General features: G+C 44.3%; 1 protein-coding gene and 1 long non-coding RNA gene across 5 annotated transcripts; one reads left to right on the top strand and one right to left on the bottom strand.

The window, feature by feature from the left end:
* Positions 1-609: 609 nt before the first annotated feature.
* Positions 610-11,545, bottom strand: alx3 (ALX homeobox 3). 4 transcript variants are annotated; one of them, XM_086212780.1, is made up of 8 exons: positions 11,471-11,545; positions 10,934-11,180; positions 10,364-10,485; positions 9,172-9,248; positions 6,941-7,265; positions 3,264-3,538; positions 3,009-3,134; positions 610-1,340 (listed from the first exon to the last, which is right to left on the bottom strand). In XM_086212780.1, the coding sequence occupies exons 4-8, from the start codon at positions 9,205-9,207 to the stop codon at positions 984-986; spliced, it is 1,119 nt and encodes a 372-aa protein (XP_086068906.1). In that variant the 5' UTR covers positions 9,208-9,248; positions 10,364-10,485; positions 10,934-11,180; positions 11,471-11,545; the 3' UTR covers positions 610-983. The 4 variants fall into 4 exon arrangements, with proteins under 4 accessions (XP_086068906.1, XP_086068905.1, XP_086068908.1 ...); XM_086212779.1 differs by lacking the exons at positions 10,364-10,485; positions 10,934-11,180; positions 11,471-11,545 and having other exon boundaries at positions 9,172-9,416; XM_086212782.1 differs by lacking the exons at positions 10,364-10,485; positions 10,934-11,180; positions 11,471-11,545 and having other exon boundaries at positions 610-1,107; positions 9,172-9,416.
* A 4,226-nt stretch (positions 11,546-15,771) lies between these two features.
* On the top strand, positions 15,772-24,816 carry LOC147256538 (uncharacterized). The gene is made up of 4 exons (XR_015117766.1): positions 15,772-15,881; positions 16,652-16,747; positions 17,034-17,122; positions 24,602-24,816. It is a non-coding gene; the product is annotated as an uncharacterized LOC147256538 (long non-coding RNA).
* The last annotated feature ends 699 nt before the right edge of the window (positions 24,817-25,515 follow it).

Here is a 25,515-nt window from a genome sequence, read left to right as displayed (position 1 = left end):
CCAAGAAAAGAGCATTTCTGTTTTTTGGGTGTTTTTTTTTGTTGAAGAAACCATGTGAACACGAGTATTTATGAATAGAAACACACGACTTGAATTCAGAATAATATTACTAAAGAAACAGTCTGAGTCCTGGTTAGCCTGATTCCTTCTATTAAACTGTAACTCATTACTCAGCCAGCCAAGTTTACCGCTGATGCCAGATGTGAATGAAAAATCTCTGCCTCAATCCATCTGTGGGAGGCTCTTTGTCATCGATGTTGAAGTGCGGTCGCTCAGTTAGCTTTTCCTTAATGAACCTGCCACTCGCTCCTGATACATGAGGTGCCACCTGCAGGTCTCTTGAAGGGAAGCCCAGTAGACCCACTGAACTTTTTTTTTTTTTGTATTCATAAGTGAGACACCGGAGTCTCTGTTCACTTACAAACACAAAAGCTTCCCACACAGCACAAACCTTTGTATTAACGGCAGCGGCAGCCTCAGAAACTTATAGCCTCGTTCCCGCTTAGACAGCTTGGCTCGCTTGATTAAAAGGGGGCTGTTTTTGTCGCTTTGACTAACATTTTCTTCTCCAAAATATTTTTTTCTTCTGGACAAGACTGATGACATAGATGGAGGCCTTTATTACTGGTCACAATATAGAGCACAACAGACATTAAAAGAATGATTAATACAATAATTACATGCTTAAATAAATTCTCCTTTGGTCTCAGCAATGTGATATCAACCTACAACTGGAAACACCTAAGTTCCCATGATTATACTGGGTTTTCGTGCAAAGGGCTGAAGTTGCCCTTGGTGTTCGTGAGTTTCGTTTTCCAAGATATCTTGCATTTTGAAAAGTCAAGTTGGTTTATATAAATGTTAAGAGGAAATATTCGAGTCATATGCTGAGGTGCATGTGTACATCTGGGTTTGTGTATGGGTCAGGAATTTAATATACTTTGGCTCAGTCAGTGCATATTGGAGGGCTGGCAGTGTTGTGGTCATGTCGGCCAGGAGAGAATGCTGCCTGGGTCTTTGGCTTTCATTCGCAGCGCCACCAGGCCCGTTGGCTTGTATTCGGTCTCAGGCCCCTCGATGGATGGGGACCCAAGGCCTCCTGGGAAGCTGTGGAGTGAGTAAAGGCCATTAATGCCTGGATGGTGGGGCGGGTGATGGTGGTGGTGGTGATGGTGGTGGCTGGGGGATGTGGGCATGCCCATGAAGCCCTGCAGGTTGCTATGAGGGTGAGGGTACGGACTCATGCAGGAAGAGGGGATGGAGTCAGCTCCAAGCACACAACCCGCACCTGAAGCACCCCCTCCTCCTGAAGCCGCTCCTGGCCACAGGTTACCCTGCATCTACACACACAGGAGACACGTTTGAGCTCACAAAACACTACAAACTGGAACAATGGCATAATGAGAGTGGGATTAACAACTATAGCGCACGTCAAACATAATTCTGCTCAATAGAAATGACAGATTGTCAGTTAACATATCAGATGAAACATCAGCATGGCACATCGAAGGTGCAGCATGTGCCTTTAACACTCTAAATATAAAGTCAAATGCTTTTGGTAAGCATTAAGTACAAACGGAGCAAAAAGACAAAGTGAAGTACACAATCATCGATCAGAAAGAACCAATCAGAGCACTCAACATATACTTTAAGGAATAGATGAGAGAAAAAGGACAGCAGAGCTCAAATCAGCTTTCGTCTCTCCCTGGTCACACATGTGACTGGAATTGAACTGAAGAGTCCAGTTTAAAAAAAACAACAACAAATGCAAACATCCCCCCCTCCCCCCCCCCCTAAAAAAAATAAGGAAGGTGATGGACAGGACGCTAAAAGAACAACTAAAAAACCAGAGAAGTCTGCTCATCCAAATGGATGCACAGATAAACTGCATGGAAAAACGGAGGTACAGTTGGCAGACTTTCCTTGTTTGTGAGTCTGGTTTGAGGACAGGCGGGATGCCACAGACCTCTGGGATCTTCTCTTAAAGAGGACAGCGCCCTGGATGCTCAAGACACACCAGCAGCCTGTACAGTCTCAGTTTCCGTTTCTACAGAATTTATGCTGAACATGTCAGTTCATAATTTTAAAATTTTGTTTTGAAGAACCGAATTAACAAATATTTACACAAGCTGGCGGAGGGAGAACGTATTTGAGAGATTCCAATGGAACCTTTAATTGGCGAGTTTGTTATCACGCACGCTGATCGCTCTTTTCCATCGTCGCCCTGATGCCGCTGCTGTCGTGTGAGACTACATCCTGCTTGTTTTAAGACCAGTTGATGCACCCAAAGGGCTGAACGATGCTCGGTTCTGAGCGCTGGTGCATTTGTCTGCTTACAATAACCCCCAGACATGCAACCTAAAAGGACAAACACACAACTTGCACAACTGTGTTTATATTTTCTGACCAATTTACAGTGCTCCACTTATTCCTTCTTTAACTACGCGAGAGCCACCCTGAGTACTTCTTATGCTCGGTCTGTGACAGCAGGACTTAGTCCAAACTTGGACTGGAGGCACTCACTTTTCCCCAAAAATGTTTCATCTCTGTTTGTCTTTAATCTGCATTTACGGCACTGACAACACAGAACAGTCACCAAAGCTTAATGATCACTTTCTTTCCCTGCAGGGAGACTGACAACAGTGAATCATCCAATCTGACGGCAACGACCGCTGGCTTCGTTTGTAGATTGTTGTTAGATTATTTACATGGAACAGTCTGAGAGAGCGCACGTCCCTCCGACTGAGGGCCCCCGTTTTACGGCACGATGAAGCATACAACCGTATAAAATGTAATCATTTCAATCTGAGAAGTTTGTGATTGACGGTTTAGTCAAAACTGATGTACTACAACTTCAACAAAAGGTTCAACAAGAAGCACATACCTCACAACTTCTGTGTTAGATTGAGGTTATTCCGTTTTAGTGGGAGAAAAAGCAATCGTGTCTATGATGTACTGTGTGTCCAACACAACAGTGTGTAGGCCAGTCAACATCTGCAGGGGCCTACCTGGTATGTATCATGGCGAGGGAGAAGGGAAATATCATATGTAGCAGCAAAGTGGTTGCGGACCTCCTGGATCTTCCCATATCGTTCCCGTTTCCTCCACTTGGCTCTACGATTCTGGAACCAAACCTATCAAATACAAATGTACAACATACATTGGAGCGTTTTAACGTGAGAACAGGTTGTCGAGGCCATAAACTGCCGTCAACATGTAGCTCTGAAAATAAAAAACTGTAAAACAGTGGATCTGACACGCACCTGAACCCGAGCCTCGGTGAGCTCGGTCCTCAGGGCCAGCTGCTCCCGGGCATACACGTCTGGGTAGTGTGTTTTCTGGAAGACTTTCTCAAGCTCCTCCAGCTGAAAGGTACTAAAAGTGGTGCGATTGCGGCGCTTCTTGTTCTTGCCTGAAAGGTCGATGGAGTCGGCGATGGAGTCTCCTTGTACTCCTCCGCTCGTCTCTTTCAGCTTGCCGCAGCAGTCTGTGGCGATGCCGGGGTAGACCATGGTCTTTGGAGCCCCTTTCTCTCTGCCTGAGGCGAGACGGGCAAACGAGAGTCACACGTTGTTTCAAAATATAGGAGAACATTCAATTATGATTCAAGTTCAATGGCGTTCAATCATTGGCTGTCTTCAACGTTCCTCTTCAGTTTATTCCTGGGATGTCTTTTTTTTTTTGTGCGATTTAACTTTTTTCTCATCATCAACTTTTTTATTCCTATTTTAACAGTCCTGATCAAATAGTTTTTTGCAAACTTTTTATGTAGTTTTGTTGAGAACTCATCTTAGGTGCCTGTGAGAGCTTGGCCTTCCTGGCAAAATACATTTTGTTTTTATATAATAATCATATACTTATCTAAAGGAGTTTTGGGGTTGTTTTTTTGGTCATTTTTTGGGGATAAAAAATTTGGTCAATTCAGAGAAATTTGGCACTAACATCAGAAACACCAAAGACGGATCAACAGGCTTTAAAAGGGTGCAGCTATGATCCGGAGGGGGAAAGTATTTGGAATCGATGTGGATATTCAAGTGTCTGGGGTTCACTCAGCAAACATGACATGAAACTTTATGAGAGAGGAAGATGGAGCTGGAAATGCAGCGAGGCAGAAGTGCAGGCGACCACTCCCCCCTCACTGCCGGTAAGACTGTTTCATTAGAGTCCCTTTTAACCAGAACACTTTCACAATGGTACCCGCACTTAGTGGTCAGATTCTAAAACCATAATACATCACACATCTGACTGAAGGAGGGGCGCTATCACGACAAACACTTGGCACGTGTGGCATCCCTGAAAAAAACATCCATCTCCAGCTTGATTTTTTTTTTTTAATTCTCAGTTTGAGTCCCAAACTTCGAAATGGGGTTGAGCTTTGAGACGCAGGAGAAACAAAAACCCCGAGTTCAGCCGAGCGGCGTTTTCAATCCGATCGGGTCTCTGGGAAAGCGAGTTCGGTGTGAGTTGGCTTCAGCCAACAGGAGGAAAACAAGATTTGGGAAAAGAAATGCGACGGCTCAATTTCAACACACGCGTGTGTAATTTCATTTTGGGAGAAACACTAACGCCGATAAAAACCAGGATAAAACACCGACATATGTGACAGATTTATATCAGCTGAAGAAAATGAGGATTTGAATTTATAATCCACCGTCTGCCCGTCACGTTCAGCAGCAAAGAGAAATCTGAAAGTTTCCCTCCTAACGGACCGTGGAGGAGGTCTGTATTCCCACACAGTGTTTGGGTGTTGTTGTCCATGTTCATTACTCTGAGCTCCAAAACAAAGTCCCTCCTCATTTATCTGCAGCCACTCACGGGGGGCTGAAACACTACTTTTCTAGTCCCTTAATTCAACCTAGGGCCCAACAGAGAGCACTTTTCACTGTGACTTTAATTTCCTCGTGTCCATTAAATCCAACCCCACATTGCACTTCATGCTGAAAATATTCTGCATGAGGATTACAAACCGGGGCCACAGGACATTTTAGCTTCTACCCTGTCCAACAGCCACATCCGCCCTGCCTCCACTCCAGCGTAACTGGAGCTCGATGGGAAACACAGGAAAAAGCAAATAAGAGGATTAATTAAAAACGAGGTACAAATATAAGCTGCGAGTACGTCTACACGGGGCAGTTCTGAACAGACTGAAATGAGTGTTATACAGATGTAATTGGTTTTTTTTTTATTTCAAACCACTTGCTAAATACAATTAATTGTTCAATGTCTGAAAAATAGGATTTTAATCTTAGAGAGTTCACCAACGGTTTTAAATAGAAAAAAAAACAACAACTTTTATCCAGGTTGTGTCTCATGGAGAAACTGTGCGGTGTATTCTGATAAAACAAAAACAAAAATAATCAAGACCTTTTTTGAGATGTATAATTGAGGATTAATGCTTTAAAAACAAGACAGAAATAAAAACTCCAAATGAGAACACACAAAGTAACTCCAGATGTAACAGATATGATAAGAAAAGTTGTAATTTCCAGTAACTCAACAGGAACCTTTTTTTTTTTTTTTAGTAAAGTTATGATCAATTCGTGATGTGCATCACCTTTAACGGAAACTCTACAAATATGCTCTTATCCAACTTTACAAGAATTAACCTTAAAGCTTTTTAATCTGTAAAAATCTAAGAAACGAATGTGAATCACAACATTGTTAAAAAATATTAAAAGTGAGGGGGTCTTTGAGGTTTGCCCCCCCGTCACTTAACTTTCCTCTCGCTGCAGACAAAACAGGAAGACAACTTTCCCTTTGAAGATGAATGACACACACTCAGAAACACGAATGAAATGTAGCATCGCAGGAGACACACACACACACACACAGTAGAAATCCTGCACACACGGTCATGCAAAAACTCTGCTTACTTGCTGTAAATTAGAAAAAACTAACACTGAACGAGCATGCGTGTGTGTGTGTGTGTGTGTGAGACAGAGACACAATTTGGGGAAAGAGGAAACCAGAAAGTCTCTTCTTATTTAAAAAGAATGTCAAAGAAAAATAATAAAAGCCGATTTCAAACAGGACAGCTGATACCATTATCATAACTAAACGTGAAAAAATAATCCACTTGCTGTCTTTGGCAGCAACATGAATCACGCGGTTGTGTATTATTCTGGACACAGATATCACAAAGACCTTATCAGAGCTCATATCCTTTGTTGCTTTGCAGAATCATCAACACCAATAAATAAAAGGGAAGGACCACATCGTTTCCTCAGGCCTCGCTTCAACACACCACTTATTACTTTTCTTCCCAAGATGGACATTTGCAGGGCAGTCGAGCTCACGCCTGCTCACTCAGCACTGAAGGTTCAGTTCTGCTTTACAAAACAGAGCAAACAAATGAGGGAGACATCCTGGACATAAAACGCAGATACATCCAGCTGAGCGTCCGGCTAAAAGTCAAACAGCTTGACTAGAGGACTAATGACACACCCAAGTTGCACCGCCCGACCTTTGACCTCTCTGACTTTACATCAGGGGCTGTCAAGCCAAAGAAAACTTGCTGACATTTTTATCATAATTGCGATGCTCAAGGACATGCAAATGCGGCTGACTGGATGTGTGTCATTCAATTGATTGCAAAATTGAAGGCAATGCAAAAGGAAAATCTTTTTGTTGTTGTTTTTTATTCATCAACCAATTATGTTTTTACAACTTCTTAATCAGTGCAAGGAGACGAATATTGGTCCTAATACTGGTATTTAAAAGAACATGTCTATTTATCGCTTAATTGTAAAAGAAAATATGCTACAGCGGTGATTTGAGAGGGTTTTTTGGGGGCATGAATTTTAATCCATTTCTCTGCAGGAGTAGCAGATCTTGAAAAAGTCAGTGACGTACAAATGTGCCTTTTTTCAGTTAAGACCAAACCTGTGAACGCAAAAGTCCTCACTGCAACTGTTCATTTCTTTTATTTTCTCAAACTCACCATCTGAGTTGCTGTCATAAAACGCCGGCTTCCCGCTCATCCCTGTCCCCTTTTGGTCCTGGTTTATAGCGTCCAGAAACTTGCTGTGTTTGGACGGCGAGGCGGGCGGGTTCGTCGGGGCTGCGCCGTGCGTATAGTCCGCTGCGCCTTCACCAAACCTCCCCGAGGCGGCGGCGGCGGCGGCGTAGAGCTCTCCGCGCAGGCTGAGGCGGTGGGGACGAGGAGGGAGGAGGTGTGAGGGTTTCTGCAGCTCATCGCACGGGAGGAAAGAGCCGTTGCCGCCGTGCTCCAATCCCGGAGACGTTTCTGGCGTCCTCCTGCTGCTCTGCGAAGAAAAAGACAAACAAGTGTCCGTGTCCATCTTACGGGTCCAGCAGGCAGCATCGACACCAGCGACTGGGCGCTGGGAGTGAGGACGCCCGGGTGAAGGATTTTTTTCTTTTCTGTGTTCATGTCAAGTGGGTGGGATTTAACAGATCAGAAACAAAGACCCGTGAAACCCTTGTGTGTGTGTGTGTGTGTGTGTGTGTGTGTGTGTGTGTGTGTGTGTGTGTGTGTGTGTGTGTGTGACGGCATCCAGCAGTCATATATAATCCGCCAAAAATTCAATCACGTGTGGTTTCTGTCCCTCCAATTAACCATTTTATTCCTATTTCAGATATTGTTATGGGTCTTATCACCAAATCAGACGGGACAGAGGACACATCATACATACACACACACACACACACTCTCTCTCTCTCTCTCTCTCTCTCTCACACACACACACACACACACACACGCATACACACACCTCTTAACACGGACAAAAGACTCAATACAAATATTCTACAAACTTAAACGGGAAGACACTTTGTCTCACTTTGGGCTGTGGTTTTTATTATTGTGGCTCACAATACGTATTGTTGTAATTGTTGTTGATGTTATTAGAAACTCTATTATCTTCTTTCTTCAGTCGAGGATAACGCGCAGGCCTGTGAGCTTCCTTTTACCTGAGCGACTGTCAATAAAAACAACCTCGTCAAATTGTTTCTGCATGAGATTTCGATGCTTAAAAATGTCCTCCCCCCCCGTTTTGGAGTTACTTCTTTACAATTCTTCTCACATAAGAAATCATAAAAATGTACCAACCTTTGGGCTACAATTACATGACAGTTTATCTTTAATTAGAATTATTTTTATTATTTTCTGAAACGAAACGGCTTTAGTTCCGGGGGGCGCGCGGATAAGAGCTGACAAGACCGGTGAGGTCAGACACACATAAAAAAATCGTGATAAATCCCGACGCGGACATCTGACGTTATTGAACACGATAGCGAAACACACACACACACACACACACACACACACACACACACATTACACTGGCTGCCGTGCCGTTATTGCAATATTGCACGCACACACCAAAATCAAATCAATCAATCTATCTATAGACAGATAGATAGATTGATTTTGGGGTGTGTGTGTGTGTATATGTAAATAAATAAATATACACACATTATATGTATATATATATATATATATATATATATATATATATATATATATATATATTATACATACATACATACATACAGAGAAAGAGAGAGAGAGAGAGAGAGCAAGATGGGGGTGTAGAGCCCTAATGAAGAATTGTGGGCTTAATTTATAATCCACAACACAACAGATGTTAATTTTACAATTTCACTGCAGCTCCAACTGAACACATTTTACGGAAAATTATTTGCAAATTTCTGAATATACCTTCATGTTAAATATTCTGATATGCAAGCGCATCTGTTGTCATAACAGCCCAACACAAATATTCATCACTAAAATGTGTCTGTTTTCCCTCTACACCGTCACCTTGTGCTCACATTTTCCATGTGTGTTCACTTCTGAACTGATGCACCAATTACAGATCCAACAGAATTCACGTAAAGTAAAAAACTTTTTTTATTAAAGATGGATCATAACATTTTTTTCTGATCACATTGAATTTGTTTTGATTAATGTACTATGAAATCTATGTGGTATTTTATTGCAACTTCCCTGACGTGTGTTTTGAGTCTCTGACACAAAAACAAAATCCCAAGTAAAAGCAGAAAAATACACTGTTTAGATGTTTTAATCAAATTAGCTCTAAAACTGCACTGAAAATCCCCAGCATGAGCTGAGCTCAGCAGAATAGTATTGATACTGACATATTATCTCTGATCTGGACAAACTGGGTCTAAACACAGTGCACTTACCAGGTTCAAATATGTTGCGGTTGGTTTTGGGGACATCTCACCATCTCTCCGGATACCTGAGGCCGCACGCTGCTCAGCTGATGGACAAGTGTGTAAACATGAGGTCCATTTGGGCTGAGAGGCCTCATAAGCCCCATTTGACTCCATTTTGAGCTCTGAATTGCTAAAGTGTCCTCTGCGTTATAGATCCAAGTGCAGGCAAAAAGCTGCAGCGCACCAAGAAGTACGCAGCTAACATGGCACATGAATGACGGATGCAAGAGAGCTGAAATGCTTTGCTGGAATTACTTACACAGCCTGACTCACATTGAAAATATCAACTCTTATTTTCAAGACATGGATCAAATCAGCAATAAAAACTGCGCAGAAGGATCACACTTGCTCATCTGGGTGATGAAATTTAAAGTCCATCTGCACTACAACTGCAAAAACTCTGGTGCGTGAGGAGGGGAAGAGCTCCTCCAAGTTCAAAATGATTAGTGACCTCAGCAACAGGGCCTAATGATATTTTTGTGACTTAGATTAACATGTTTGGGTCAGTAGGAGCTAAAAAAAAAAAAAAAGGCGGCTGACCTGCCGTGTTAATCATGACCACAGTGCCACCTTTTACACGCCCACACCAGGTATACTGGCCAGCATTTATCAAACTCTCTGGCTGACCACCATTAAAAAACCCCGTAATTCTATTAGAGCAGAGTACACATTTGGGGGGGGGGGGGGGGGTAGGAGGGTACGGATATGTTTCTCAAATCTCGTGACAAGCATGTCCTCTGTAGCCCCGGGCAGCAGAACACTCTTGAATTCACAAAGCCAGCTGAGTAAATCCGTTCCAGAAATGTGGGCAAGAGGAAGAGTGTCTGATCTCGGAGCTGCCGCAGGTAACAGTGTTTATAGGAATATTGCATCAAGCATAAGATGTAGAGGATTATGGGTATTTGCTGATGAATCAGAGTCTCCTATGAGTCTGTGTAGTCCTCTGTGTCCTGTGTGTGCTGCGGCTTGTTTAATTACACTTGAGGGGGGGAGAATCTGCTCAGGCAGTGAGTAGACATTTGAATCTCAGCCACATCAAATAAAACAAAGCACGTGTACTCTATGAAACAAGCGCATTATATGAAATTATGACCAGAGGTGTGTGCGTTTCATCGTCACCGAAGTGCAGGGGGAACCATAGAGAACGCCGCGTCCCTACCGTGAGCAGCTCCCCTCGGTCCCAAACCCGTGTCCTCTCAGGGCTGTCCTGGGCATGACCCCGCACAGGAAATCAGTTCAGCCTGTTGGGAGTCCCAGGTCTCCCTCTACCGCCTCCCAGATCTGGGCACAGACAGCACAGATAAAGGTGACCCTGCACTCTCACTGCACAGTGCACCCTGCGCCCCTCAGGCTAGAGAGCCGTGTCCACCCCTCCCTCTACTACAGCCTCGCAGGCTGGCTTTGTCACACTCGCGCACACCTTACATCCTCTCCTACTCAACGCGTTTCACGGGGCCTCTTCATAAAAATCAGAACTACATATGAGATGATGTCATGGCTGTGGACATATCTGACCTTTTCCAGTGACAATATGTCCCAACAGCATGTAGACGGAGAAGTGAGGGATCAACCTGCCAGATGAACACCAACACAGTGCAACTCTGTACTTCAGCAGAGCTGCCGGTCTTTGTCTGGCTATCAGCGCCTGGGGCTTTTCCTCTCACGTACAGGGTGGCGATTCAACCTGAGGTTTGCATTAGAATAGGAGAAGGATGGCTAATTTAATTACCCGCCATGAATGCACAGAGATGATCCCATATGCAGAGCCAGGGCTTCTCTCAGAGGCCTCCCTCACATCCTCCGGTCTGTGTCCAGAAGCTGCAGAGCCAGCTGAGGCTGTGATTGACAGATGCCGACCCCGGGGTCAGACGGTTGAAGTGGTGCATTCTGGGAAGCTTGAGCTGCTCTGATGTTGCAATGGGGGTTGAAGATTTCGAAGGGGACCGGGAAGTGGGGTCGCTGTCCTCTGCCTGACCCTGTTTGAGGCGTCATGGAGCACAGTGAGTGTTAGCAGCAAGTCACACACACACACACACACACACACACACACACACACACACACACACTCTGAAGATGAGATGCATGGAACTGAAGCAGAGACAGAGCAACACGGCAAAAGGAGATGAGATTATTTTGTTTTGAATTGTTCGGGATCAAAAGTACGTTCCACTCTGCTACAAGAACATAAAACGTTGACAAGGAAAAGCTTCTTCCCATTTGTCTCACTGCAAGCGAGATTGTGACGTGATTAAGCTCGTCAGCTCACCCTCAGTGACTCACACCAAAGGCCTCGATGTGACGCTTCACACGTTGACAGACGGAGGGGGGGGGGGGGGGGGGGGGGGAACGTAATTATTTTGGTTCTGAAAATTTTGAAAATAGTCTACGGTAGCTGACGGATCTGAGTTGTTTTTTTTAATTCAGTCTTTGAAATTTCAATTAATGTCTTCATTCTCAGCAGTCTGACTTTAAAAACAGAATTCTGACTAAAATCAGAATTTGGAGGAAAAAATAATTTAGCCATTATCTGTAAAAGAAAAAAAAAAAGTTCTGATTCAAAATTAGATATTTTTTCCCCCCTCAGAATCTCAACAATGAACTACCTGAGTCTTTTCTTACAATTCCAGCTTTGATATTTTTAAAAACTTCTTTTGTTTGCTCTTCTACTTTCACATGGAGCTCATCCAAGCTTTGCTCCCCTGCTGCAGTTTTAGGATTTTAGAGTTCTTCAGATCTAAAGCGGAACTACAAAACGCTTGCAGACAACCAGATAATCCAAATAAGATATTAAATACAGGTCACTCGGAACATTGACGTTGGCAGCATAAATAGAAACGCTGTCATTTGGCTGCAGGTAAGGTATAAAGCAGCAAAGTAGCTACACTACGGTAAATTGTCTAAATTGTCGTAAACGAGCCTGGAGACTCCTGCAGGTGCCAGGTAATAAAACGCCTTGTCATTCGCAGTTTGACACAAGCAGGTCACGTCTCTACGGTCTTTTTCGTTGGTTAAAACGAAATGAATGTGGTTCGGAGACAGAAAGGCCGTGTTCGAGGGTTCCGAGTGTCCAGTTGTTGGTGGTGGATGCCTCTCGACTCTGACGGGCTCTAATGAGGGGCAGACGGGCGCTGCCTCGCTTCTCACAACCTCCAGGAGTCCGTAATGCGCCTTAGCGGAACCATCTGGACGCATCCGCCGGGCACCGGTACAGCGGACACACGCAAGAGCTAAAAATAATAACCGCTAATAATGTTTTCGATAACGGACAAGGAGTCGCGGCGAGGAGGTCCTCTGTTGAGCGGTGACGCATGCGTAATAGGGTTGGACTCGAAATAGCCTGCAATTTCCTTTACAAAAAAAAAGTACCTGCACGCACGTGGCAAAATATCAAATGTGATTTTTAAATTTTTTTTTTTTTTTTTAGAAATAAAATTAATCACGACATGGACCTGAAAATGTCATCGTTACTCCTTTAATCTAATCCGGGTTATTGTGGGGAACCTAAAATGGGCCTACGTCAGAACTCCAACAGGAACCGGTGAACATTTCTTTGTGATTTGTGAAAATAAAGTAACTTTAGATCAGAACGGTCCGTTGAGACTGAATCCTCGATGCGGAAGCTGCTCCGTTTGACTGTATTTAAGACTTTCAGTAGTTTTCTGAACTTTCATTATTATTATTATTATTATTATTATTATTATTATTATTATTAAGGGGGAAAATGCAACACATTTTTAAGGTAACTGGAACTTCCGGACAAGTCGGGAAATCAAGAGTCATAAATAACTAATGAGTCAAGAAGACTTTATCTGGCTTATTTGAAATATTAAACAAGATTATATCAAAATGAAATTGAAAAAAATCTACCACTTTTATGACCTGAAGGCCGTGATGTCACATTGAAATCAGTCATTACAGCTCTTATTTTGTCATAGTGCTTGGATAAGTAATCAATTTAGAGCATTACTTTTTCTTTTTATGCCATTTTTTGGACAATTTTGACTTATTATTTTTTCACGTTTCTTTTTCTTATTATTCATGAAAAATACATATACATAAAATAGAAATTCAGACACATTTTAAATCTAAAGTGGTTCAATTGTGCATAGAAGCAGAGCAGATATTTGCTATTATTTGTGACTCGCTTGTTGTTTTCCTCTCTTTTCTTCGTTTGCATCGATCGGGATCAATCTGGGGATCATTTAACATTGCGGTCGTTTCCCCCCGTGACTGAGAATGAAGTCATTTGTTTTTAACCGTTTTCGACTAAAAAAAAGAGAGAGAAAGTCACGTGTTTTTTCGGTGCAGAGTTTTTTAAGAGTTTTTTTTTTTTTAAACAGATAATAAAATAAAGAAGTCACTAATGACCTGGACCCTGAAGGAAAATATTTTTTAAAAAATTAGTAATTTTAGGCTCAAGAATCGAGAACATACAACCTTGATACTAAGACTTTTTGTTACAAGTGAAAAATTGTAATGTGTAAAATGAAAGCTGGTTAAACGTAGGAAAATGTAGTTAGTAAATTAAATTAAAATTAAAAATAATAATGAAAAAAATTCAAAAACCCTCGTGTGTGGTTTTCTTAAATATCCTTCAGCGTCGCAAATATCCATTCAAAAATCGGTTTTGGTTACTAAGAGACACACACACACACACGCACACACACACACACACACACACACACACACACACACACACACACGCAGTAATCCTGAGGCTCCAGACAGGACCTGCGGCTTTGGCAGCGTCCTCCGTCTCCAGCGCATCAACCTCCGGACCCACCAGCGTTCCTGCGTGTTTCGACGGAACCTGTCAGCTGCATTCATGCTGGATATATGCTAATGAAAGTCGGCGCAAGAAACAACACTTTTTTTTTTTACGGAGGCTCTTAGAATAATTGAGTTTGGTTTCGCCGGTTCGACTAAGGGAAGGGATGACAGTAGCGAAATTAGAACCAATTGATCTGAGCGCTCGGATTTCTCTGCTGCTGTCAGCGGTGACAGAGATGTTGAGTTTGATGGAGTATGAAGTTGAGGCCTTTCACAAAGGTGTGGAATATCCTCCTGTGTGTGGAGTTTTCCTCATCCAACCCTAATGGATGGATTCTTTCTTTCAAAACACACAAGGAACTGTGTGTTTTCTTCAAGGGAATAAAAGAGCACTCCCCAGTCAGTCAGCATAATTACTCTAATGGCTGTGATGATGCACTTCAAAATGAGGTTTTCTAAAGCTAAAGACATGTGTCCTGTCACTGGCAGAGTTGCAAGTGAAGATAAGCAAAATCTGAAGACAGGAGTGGAACTCTGAGTGGTTCTGGTCTTTGAGGAGCTCTTCTTCTATCTGGTGAATGCCAAACCCCCTGGTGCAGCGCAGCTCTTTGTTCCTGTCCAATCAGATACAGCTGTACAAGCCAAGCTCCACAGGGATAGCTGGGGTCATCCTCCCAACGGATGCTCAGGCCCATCCTGCTACTGGTGCCCTGAGGGCCTGGGCACAGAGCGTGACCCACCCCTCCACACCCCACCCCCAATGCAGCCACCCAGATTCTAGCCATAATGCCCCTCTTCAGCCACAGCTCCCTGCTCACTCGTGTTCGGTTTCAGAGGTGAGACTCATCCCTTTCTCGACTGCAGACAGTGAAAGACATCACCCTGACTGTTATGAGCTCCGTTAATTAAAGGAACGCCGGAGACAATCACAACCCTGCTGGGGAAGAGCACAGCAGCGTAGAGCTAGAACGAGCGGAGCTCCAGCGAGAAAGAACATGTGAGAATTCTGCCTGTTTATAAAAAGAGAAAAAGTAAATGACCTTGGGGGCTGAAGTGGCTGGATAGAAAATAAACTGTTTGGAATTACTCTGCACATTGAGGAATAGAAAGCAGCTGCAAAAATCTGAACATACTCAGTTGATTTCTTTGTGATTTGGAAAAGCTTTCAGCAGGCACATCACTCCAACTTCTCCCCTCCACATTCAAAAGCACGATTTGTAATGTTTTCAACATGTTCCTGCTCTCTCTCTTTTTTTTTTAAAAAAAAGATAAATCCTGCAGTTTAAAATAAAATGAGCTTCTTGCATCACATGGGGGCACAGTGCTGCAGCAGGCGGGGGGGGGGGGGGGGAGGAAAAAATATGATTCTTAGCTGTTATAATTTGAGGGATCCAACCGTCGGCAGCAGTTACGGGGTTTTAATGAAAGCTCCAGAATGTCTGCACCAGTTCAGAAAATGTAATTCATGGCCGCTTCGCAGCAGCTGGATTTGCACTTCCGACCAGTGGATACCCTTACGAAACACCGTGGAGACGCTTGATGGATATCCAGGAGCGAGGGCGCTCACGTTCTCACTCGTGACACACAAACGCAACAAACACAGAAACGCACGCTCTCGACTGAGAGTAACTCATCTTTACTCGGAGATTGTGACAGAAAGATTACCTCGTTATTTTGATGTATGGGCTCTTGTGTTTTCTTCTTCTTACTGTGTGTGTAACAAGGCCAGACATCTACAACACTGATCTGTAATATCACTTTAAATCTATTCAGGGCTTCAATGTGGCAGCGAGGATACTACGCTGTGTGTTTCTGTGCGTGGAAACAAAGGCAAGTCTTCCCCTACTACAGTCTGAATTTGTCTTGGGACACAGGAAAACCATTCTCGACAGCTGAAATTCACTACAGTAAGTAAGGATTTTAAACCCTGCCATGGAAAGTCTAGTCAGCTGTGACCGCAATACGTTCCCCAAGAGCCACAGTTCACTGGCTTGGCGAGGGAATGTAATCTTGCAGCCACCTAAATGGAAAAAAAAAGCCATCGTCTAGCACTTCGAGTAGATCTTTCTCTGGCTGATAATAGGGGTTATCATTCTCAATCATGTCCTGCGTGCCTAAGATTAGAAAAAGGTTTGGCTGGGAAAAGACACTACCCCCCCCCCCCCCCCCGGTCTGGTTTGAAATGTTTTTGCAGGAACTTTACTTGAAACCATTTCAGGATAAAACCAACAAAGCAATATTCTGACAACTCCAACACACTAAACCATCAATTTTTGTTTAATTCAATTTCTTCATCAAGTCTTTCCCTGGTAATTTGTTGGTGTTGCACGCGAACGCGCTGCTCGACGCTCGTTTTGTCGAAGGCTAGATAGTGGAAGTAATCGCAGTCCTGTTGATTTGAAGACCCGACAGTGAACCCGGAAAGAACAGCCTCCCCTCCGGCCTTCGGCCTCCGATATGCAGCGGTAGCCTGGGGACCAATCACCCCGGCTGCCCTCTTCTGTCTCTCCCTTTCCTTTTCTCCTTTCCTTTCACTATCTGTCTCCCTGACCATCTCTCTCTCCAGGCTGTCTTTACCCGGTGCTTTCAAGAGCTCCCTGTGTCACCAGACTGATTAAAACAAACATGGACCCTATTTTGATATCTAATCCAATTGTGTTCTTTTTCTTCTCACCAGCCCTGGAGCACGCAGAGTATTAGGTGTCCTGGGAGCCACGGGGCCCCCCCTCTGTGGCTGAGCTTAGATTTCAAACACTCGGGATCATCACATATGGTGGGCAAAGAGTAAATAAAGATTTATTAAACTCCCCTTTCGTCCTTTAGTCCTCATGCACAAACAGGTTTTAGTGTGCGTCTGGCCTTATTCTTCTAGTTGCATAGATGAAGCAAATGACGCTCTCCCACGTACTTACATGTGTTGTAATTCGATATCAGAGAAGTGAGATAAAAGTGTGAGTTTTAGAAAGCTAACCCTGCAGGTGAGGGTGCTGGCTCAGAGGGTTATTGAGAGAAGACTCCTGTTTGTTGTTTTATTAACAAGGGCATGTTGCCTTCACCAGGTCAGGACTTTACCTTTGACCCCCAGAGAGAGCAGCGGCCTTTATGCGTCGGAAACTGAAGTCATCGTATGTCCACACACTCGGAGAACGTGAGTGTGAATACACTGTTTCATACACAGATTTAAGATTTACAACAGCAATTTGCTCCTTACATTTTTCAAGTAGGGATGCCATACTACGTTTCCTATTTGCACAAGTAATATGAGTTCCAGTGTTTGAGCTCCAGTCCCAGCTAGAAACAGATGTTTGTTTTGTGTAGATCAATGATACCAAATCAGTATCCACCCAGAGTGTAGTTTATGTGTCCATGCACTGAAACACAAACTCTCTCTACATAAGCGGTCAGAGAATCAGTTTGATACCAACGATGAACCTCACAGATACCTTATAGTATCCCATTTGTTCCCATTTTTATCGAACAATGGATGCATGCATTAAGATACTTTTATTGTGTTTTATTCGGTATCTTTTATATGTTTGGTAGGTTCATTTTACTTGTATTTCTTTTTATTCCCCTTCCTATAATTGTGTCTCCCAGCCAGTGTTTCATTCAAATACAGTGATAAAACCAGTGTCCATGGAGGATCTTGAACCTTGAGGTTAGCCGTCATTGTGTTTCTGTACCGTCCTGAGTAAGAACGATCTTTTTGTTGTTTTCTTTAAACCTTATTCTGTGGATGGAAGCTTCCTATGTCCTACTATGAGACTCGATGACAAGAATGACACCATCTAGTGGTGATTGAAGTTAATATCAAATGAATTTTACTCTATTTTGTACCCGTACGGTCATGTGATGGAGGGTAGAAACTAATTTAGTGTACTAGCATAACAGTATAAGCACTGGTGGGCAGAGAAAACAGCTTTTCAGTTTTATCCGATGTCCAACCCCACTTCTGTATCCTGTAGAACAAGGAGTTCATTAAAATCTGCTCACAGATGGTGTCTGGTAAAATAATTTTGTTGAAATCATGCAATTTAAAATAACTTTTCCCTCTTAGCACATTTTATTAAACACTGTGTATATAAGAACTTATGGAGGCAGATAAACGGCCTGTCACACGGGCACCTTGGACGTGTGGAGGCCAGCTTTGATTACAGCCAGAAACGCTTTTTTAGACCTTGTGAATTACGGCCTGTTACCTTTAACATCTTACAATAATCATTTCTTTTCCCTACTGTCATGAGCGAAACCTTGGAGTTGCTCCCGCCTAAAACTTCAGTAGGCGACTACAGGTTGAAATATGGCAATAATCATTCCCGCTAATGGCTGTGGACCTCAGAGCAGAGGCAGTTATTAAAGAACCCAGAACTATACGTCAAACTAAGTAATTTCCCCCTCTACTCTGTTGTTTATGGTTTAACGGGACTTTTAGCAGCATCCATGCATCCATCACCACAGCATTTGATTTTCACTCAATATTCTGCTGATCCATCATCTTTTAAGAAAGAACGCCGCTGTTATTGGAATAATCCCCTATCTTTTTACTTGGTTTTGCTCCTGCAGCGATTCTTTACCGCTGCTGCAACAGAGACGTCCAAACCTCCTCCCCTCAACGTTGTAACTGATAACGAAACAAGGTGTGGGGAAAACAAGGAATTTAAGGAGAGCGAGGGGAAGGTGAGGAGAGAAAGAGACAGTGAGGAGTTGTAACGGATGGCAGCCACAGAGCGATGGCCAGGTCGTTTGTCTTCAGGAGAAGGAGGGAGAGAGACGTGGCGGTATCGAGACAGAGCTGGCAGCCTGCCAGCCTCTATATGAGAGTGTCTGCACAACAGCAGATTCATCAGGAGGGCTGTTGGCCTTGTCACTGATGAAGACATGCAATGAAACAAGCCGAAAGGGTCAGGGAGGGTGTACCGATGCACACTGCTCAGAGACAAGTCCTCAGTATTCGTTTGTGGCGTGTTTGTGCACATATGTACCTTGAGAGAATCTTGCTTTTTTTTCTGATTGACATAACTTTAAAAAAAAAGCTCTTCAGAAATGGAGGCTCCTGGAATCAAGAATTAATCGCGTCATTCTCATTTGGCTTCAAGTGTGTCTGTTTTTTAGCCACGATTTGCATTTGTTTTTATATGATGACAACATTTACACACCCTCAAAAATCTCTCCCTCAATAAAATGGAAGCTCTGCAGACTTTAATGGTTCATGTTCCTTGAGACATCCTGTTGATGACAAACGCTAGTTTGGTGATAAGTGGTTCCTTCAGCTGCATTCAGCCCAGATGGAAGTGAAGCCCTCCGAGGAGAAGGAGCGAGGAGTCCCACAGGAGCTCAGAGAGAGGAAAGCGGCAGCTCAGTATTTGCAGGTTAGAGCTTAAGAGAACAACAATAGCAGGTTCTAGGCCCTCATTATTCACTTCCATGAGATAAAATAAGATAGGATAAGATAAAATGAGATATGCCTTTGTTTTCAGCCATAGGTCAAAAAGGTCATGGGTATTGAGGGCTAAGAAAGTCCTGTATTGCAACTGAATGGAAGGGACCTTCACGAAGGAGGTCGATAGCTCTCAACGCCACCTCTGTAGGAACAAACAGGAGGATTTTAATCTTACGCAAAGTGCTGCTGCTGCTATAGTCTAACCAGTAGAGGGCACAACAATATCACAGTCTCCCAGGATCATAACTGTCATCAGTCTCCCGTGGTTTCAGAGACAGTATTACATCCCCAGCGTGTGGGCAGCGTAGTAGAGTCCATTAGTCACATTTCAGAGGGATCTCTCAACTTCTGGGGCTGTATTTCATGTACAGCGGCAAAGTTAAGAGCTGCGGGAACAATCAAATATACAACCAAACAAGTTTGAAGGCTTGTTGAGGCTATTTGTAAAATATATATTGAACTATAGTAGAATTTTACTCCCTGCAGCTCAGCTTCAGCTATCAGCTGCAGCAGAACGTGAGTCACTCTGGGGTCTGAGAGTGAGCAGTGGCCTTTAAATCGCATAGGTCCATCGGAGGTTCATCCAAGAATAATGAGTCCAACTGCGGTGTCTCTAGGTACACAGACTGAAATATTGTTGCTCAAGGCCAGATCCCTGTGTGGATGAGGCAAATTTGATATTTCGATTTGAAGTTCTCTCTGGTTTCGCCATATAAATCTCCCTTGCAATTGGATTCCAGCATCTGCTGTGGTCGAGGCTGATTAACTAGGAGATAGAAGCTGTAGAGACGGGGAGTTTGCCTGACACAGCAGAACAAAAGCCCCTGCAGAAACGCATATCGCAGCATGGAATTCTGACGGTGCTCACGAACGCAGCTGACAAGGCCACAGCTTTTCTTTTTTTTTTAATGTCTTTACATAAAAGCTGGTGCGTGTTCTGCCTCTTTAAGTGCCATCCTGCCCTCCTGGCACCGGTCGCAGCAGATTCATCATCATGAGGTGGCGGAGAAGTGTTGCTTGCACCGTCTGAGATGGTCTTTCACTGACTGGGTCTGTGGGCTTTGGGTGAATCGCATCACTCTGTTTGGACACGGTTCTCTGCTCACAGTGGTCCACATCGCTGCACATATTTAACTGCTGTTAAAGTCTGCATGAAAGGGTAAATGTCACCTCAGTGTTGAGGGATGACTCAAACCAGTGTACACTATTTACATGAATTATTAGCTCAAGGAAAAACAGCTGAAGTGTTTTTTGTTTCTAACAGAGAGAACCAGCTCATTCCCATTAATGCTGAAAAGGCCTGACGAGTTTCTACATAAACAGGATGACGCGCACATTTGAGTGCACATTAATCTATGAAGTGGAGCTTTGCTACTCACACATTTCTTTTACCGTACAGCCTTGAACAGCAGGGCTCTGAGCAGCCATCTGGTCAACTGCAGGGCAAAGAGAGAGGAGGACCGGCACCAGCAAAATGAGATTTTAACCCTGTGTGAACCTACGTGACCTTGACTTGTCATTGCGCTGTGGGGGAAAAAACAACAACTCACCATTTGTCTGAGCAGCTAGTGGAAGCACTGCACACAGACACGCAAAAAAAAAAAAAACACAAAAAAAAAACCACATGCGACATTTGTTTCATTTCGCACGTTGCTGATTTTCCCTCACCAGAAAAATGAATGTTCAGATTCGCTCCCAACGACGTATCACAATTAAAAATAACTCAGGATGAGATGCACAATGCCACTTCTTAACCAGAGACCAGAGTGACTGGTGATGTGGTAACTCTGCTGACATGATAAACTGTCTGATCTGTTTCCAGCAGCTCCTCACACACCCACCCACCCACCAGAGGTTGTTGTGAGTGACGTTTATGCTCCAATTGCATCAGTAAACCAATTCATTAACCCTCAAAACGGGGTTAATAGTTTTGAATATCTCAACCGATATGAAATCATCATCATCATCATCATCATACTGGAGCCACAAACACGAGCAATTAGAAGTGAGGGACAAAAGATTCGTCAGTGTACCTTCAGTTTCTGCTTGCTTTTGAGATACTGAGTAATAAAATGATTTTTTTTTTAAAAAAAAAGGTTCTATTTTTGTTTCTGCTGTTAAAAGACAAAACATCGCCTTTGAATTCCAAATACTCCAAGCTTTGCCCTCATCGTGGAAGTTGTTTGTTTTTTTTTTTTTTTTTTCATAAATCAGATTTTTAATTCATTTTTCTGGGAGGAGGCCAGACTTCTTGGTATTAATCGCATTAATCCCAGCCTGTTCTCACGCACGTCTGTGCCGTTCAGATGGTGTTTGAGCAAATGTTGTCTCGTCGCAGATGAAGCTCTTGATGATGTCTCGGTTTGAACTATCATGAATCATTTCGTGTTTATTCGATGTCTCAGAGCCAAATCTCTTGCATCGATTTTACCACGGCGCATTCATCACAGCTGTCAATACTCATGCTTGTCCTTTAGTGGTCATGACTTTGGGGTTTGTTTCTTTGTCAAGTGAAGAGGAAGAAACCTTTGTCAGAGTACAAAATGAGCCTCCCGCCACAGCAGCAGGGTCGGGCGATTAACTGGGCAAAGGGTTAGGAGAAGAGCTGAGCCTTCACTCCTGGGACGCTGCATGCTAACACCAGATGACACGAAGAATATAGACAAGTGGACGGAGCTGTTGCATCGGCAGCATTTCTGCACGGAGGACAGTTGGAGCTTCAGCTTGTCTAGATAGCAACAGCTGCTGTGTAGCTGTTGCTATTTCTCTTTGTCGCTGACGAAAAAGCTGCAGGAAGTCAGTTTGGGGGGAACGGCCAAAGTACATCTCTCCCTCCTCATTTGCCCATTTCTTTCCAACTGCTGCACTATCACACCCAGAGGGGTGTAGGGAGGTGTCAGTGCATTGACAGAGTTGGGACCACACCATTAATAGAAGACGGGGGGGGGGGGGGGGCTGGAAGCAGAGTCCACAGTGCCAGCGAGGCTCAGCTGCAAACAAACACCCTCGAGACTCGGATCAGGTTTTGCCTGCCGGTGTTCGTCAGCATGTTTAATTTGCCACCTGGCAACCTGACTCTCCTGAGGGTGGAGATAAGGGCCGGTGCTCCATTGATGCAGAATCAGAGTCTCTACAATACTATCGAATATATAAACATCCCTGCCTTTTTATGATTTTGTTCTCAAGCATCCCACATTGTGGTTGGGAAAGGGTCTTATCCATCACCTGTTTCAGTGCTGGTTTTCACATCTACATTAAAGTCAATATTAGACAGTCCAGTCTTGTTTTATAGCAGATAGGATGGATTCCAATCAGTCACAGGATGCTTCTCTCTCTCTCTCTCTCTCTCTCTCTCTCTCTCTCTCTCTCTCTCTCTCTCTCTCTCTCTCTCTCACTGTTCAGGTCCTCTACAGAGAGAGTCTTAAACTCAGTAAATGACAGACCAGGCTGGTGGCTCCTTGCCCCTCAATTCTGTGCTCTAACACAGTTGAAATATTAAAGCTGCTTAGCACAGCTTCTCCCTGAAGTACCATAGCTGCTGAACGCAAATAAAAATAAAATCAGCCAAGCTCAAGGTCAAGATATTTCAGGTCGCAGCTCTGCTGATGGTGAGCCGTGTTGATGCAGTGATGGGAGGCAAATTTCTCCCACGGCGCCATTTTTCAACTATGAAATGTGATCCCCCCCCCCCCCCCCCGTAAAATGCTGTTTCCATCTACGCGATGCTCCATGCCGTCACTCCAGGAATTATGACCTGTGGCAATTCATGATAAGATGACTAACACGTACCTGTGACTAGAGGCAGGGGACATTGTGTCTGCTGTTGCATTATTCAAAGGTGTGATAAACTGTGTTTACAAGTCAGGTCACACATAAAATATGAGGAGGCATCAGCGCGCCATGTTGGCATCAGGGTGATGTTGCGCTAATCTAAAGTGGCCCATTCACAGCCGTGCTGCAGAATGCCTGTAGGTGCTGGAGATGGTGGGGTGGGGGTGGGGGTGGGGGCGGTGGTGGGGGGTGGAGATGAACAAAAGCAAAATGCTCACAGGGTGAGTAACCATCATATGATCAGTGGTTGCCATGGCAACTGATCCCAGCAGTCAGCCTTTGGAAAGTGAGTCACATGAGTGAATTAAAGGAGACAGGAAGCATACTGTGAGGGAGAGGAGGTGTGTGTGTATGTGTGTGTGTGTGCGTGTGTGTGTGTGTGTATCGAAGGTGTATTGACAGCAGAGAAGCGCCCAGGGTGACCCCCTACCCAGTAGCGTTAGCCCGACCTCTACCTTTACTATTCTGATTTCTGAATCGTGGACTCCCAGGTTGAGCAGTTTTTCGCTGAGGGTGTGAAAAACTGTTTGGAATCAGCTCAAAGTCATCTGACAAACTCACAGACTTTGGTCTGATATTCTGTGCAGTAACAGCTACAATATTAATCACTTGTTAGTCTGTCACTCCTGGATGTTAGCTAGCGTCTGATGCGCTCGTAGCACATTGTGTCCTTCTTTGACACACAGCTCCAGGCAGCCTCAGCATCACGCTGAACGTTCTGTTGACGGAAGGATGTTGTCGTGAGCTGCCCTCTGAAACACACCTCTGTCCTGGGTGTAATATTTCACCTGTAGGGGGGGAGACTGGGCTGCACCCCCTCAGACCATTATGATACCTCACATCCCACCGAAGACATTAAAGGCCAATTAGCTGTGTAACTTGACAAGCCATGTTACTTGTCATCCAGGTGAGCAATTCCATGCAAACTAGCTAAACGATCATCCAAACTTGTTGTCTGTGCTGTGAAAATTGAGAAGCCATGCAAGCCAGGAGAAAAAAAAAAGAAAAACAGAAGGTGGAGCGGGGCCAGGCAGAGCCAAGGGCAGAATAAATTGCCAGTGTCAGGGAGAAAAACGGCTCTGAAACAAATGATCTGCGCTCGAGATGCAGCCTGCACAGGCTTGTCTTTACTATTTCAGTCAATACCACTCTGGACGCGAGACATATCTATTAGGCGTGAATGTCCAGCACCATTTTGATACACTGCTTTTGTAAAGGCGGGTATGCTAACATATTAAGTAGAACTGCTATTACTATGAAAACTATTAATACAAGTAAAGGGATAATGGGAAACATTTTGTGTATTAACTCTGTATTTGGTTTTGTCCTCGTTATCCTCCACTGACCGGGGTCCAGATCGCGGGGGCAGCAGCCTCGGCAAGGAAGCCCAGACTGTCCTCTCCCCAGCCACATCCACCAGCTCTTCTGGGGAAATCCCGAGGCGCTCCCAGGCCAGCCGAGAGATATAATCCCTCCAGCGTGTCCTGGGTTGGCCCTGAGACCTCCTCCCTGTTGGACATACCCGGAAAACCTCCCGAGGGAGGCGTCCAGGAGGCATCCTTCCCAGATGCCCGAACCACCTCAACTGACTCCTCTCGACATGGAGGAGCAGCGACTCAGAGACTCTGAGTCCCTCCTGAATGACTGAGCTTCTCACCCTGTCTCTCAGGGACAGTCCATGTCCCAAAAGCCAGCTTCCATGTTTTGAGCATCAGACTGCCAAGACCCTGGCTTTGGTCTCCTGCCCAAACCACATTGCTCCTGTTCCTCCTGCAGGTTGCGAGCCCACAGGGGGACAAATCCACGTAACCTATTAGGGCTGAGCCCAGCCCCATGGGCAAAAGGCCTGGCCACCAGGCGCTCGCCCACGGGGCCTACACCAGGCTTGGCTCCAGGGCAGGGCCTCGATAACCCCCCAGGCTGGGTACACAATATCTTGTTTGTTGGTTTTTTCTTTTGCTTCCCATGAAGGGTCTTTGGAACTGTTCTTTGTCTGGCCCTTCGCCTAGGACCAGTCTGCCTTGGGTGACCCTACCAGGGGCAAAATGCCCCTGACAGCATAGCTCCAAGGGTCCTTAAGGCACTCAAACTCCTCTGCCACCGTAAGGGGACGGCTGTTACCTCAACCATTTCTTAGATGTGACTGGGATTTATGTCATCTTATTTTATTGGTAGTTGTTGGTGAACCAAAAAGTGTTGTAATGCTAATAGCATAGATGCTATGTAGCTTCATTTCATTATTATTGTGCTCTAAACCCACCAAGTCTTAT

Source organism: Aulostomus chinensis, chromosome 9, assembly GCF_037954235.1.
Source record: "Aulostomus chinensis isolate RoL2024-O1b breed Wild chromosome 9, RoL_Achi_v1.0, whole genome shotgun sequence".
Taxonomy (NCBI): Eukaryota; Metazoa; Chordata; class Actinopteri; order Syngnathiformes; family Aulostomidae; genus Aulostomus; species Aulostomus chinensis.
Note: the sequence above shows the minus strand (reverse complement) of the source record. Positions and strands in the feature narration are given on the sequence as shown.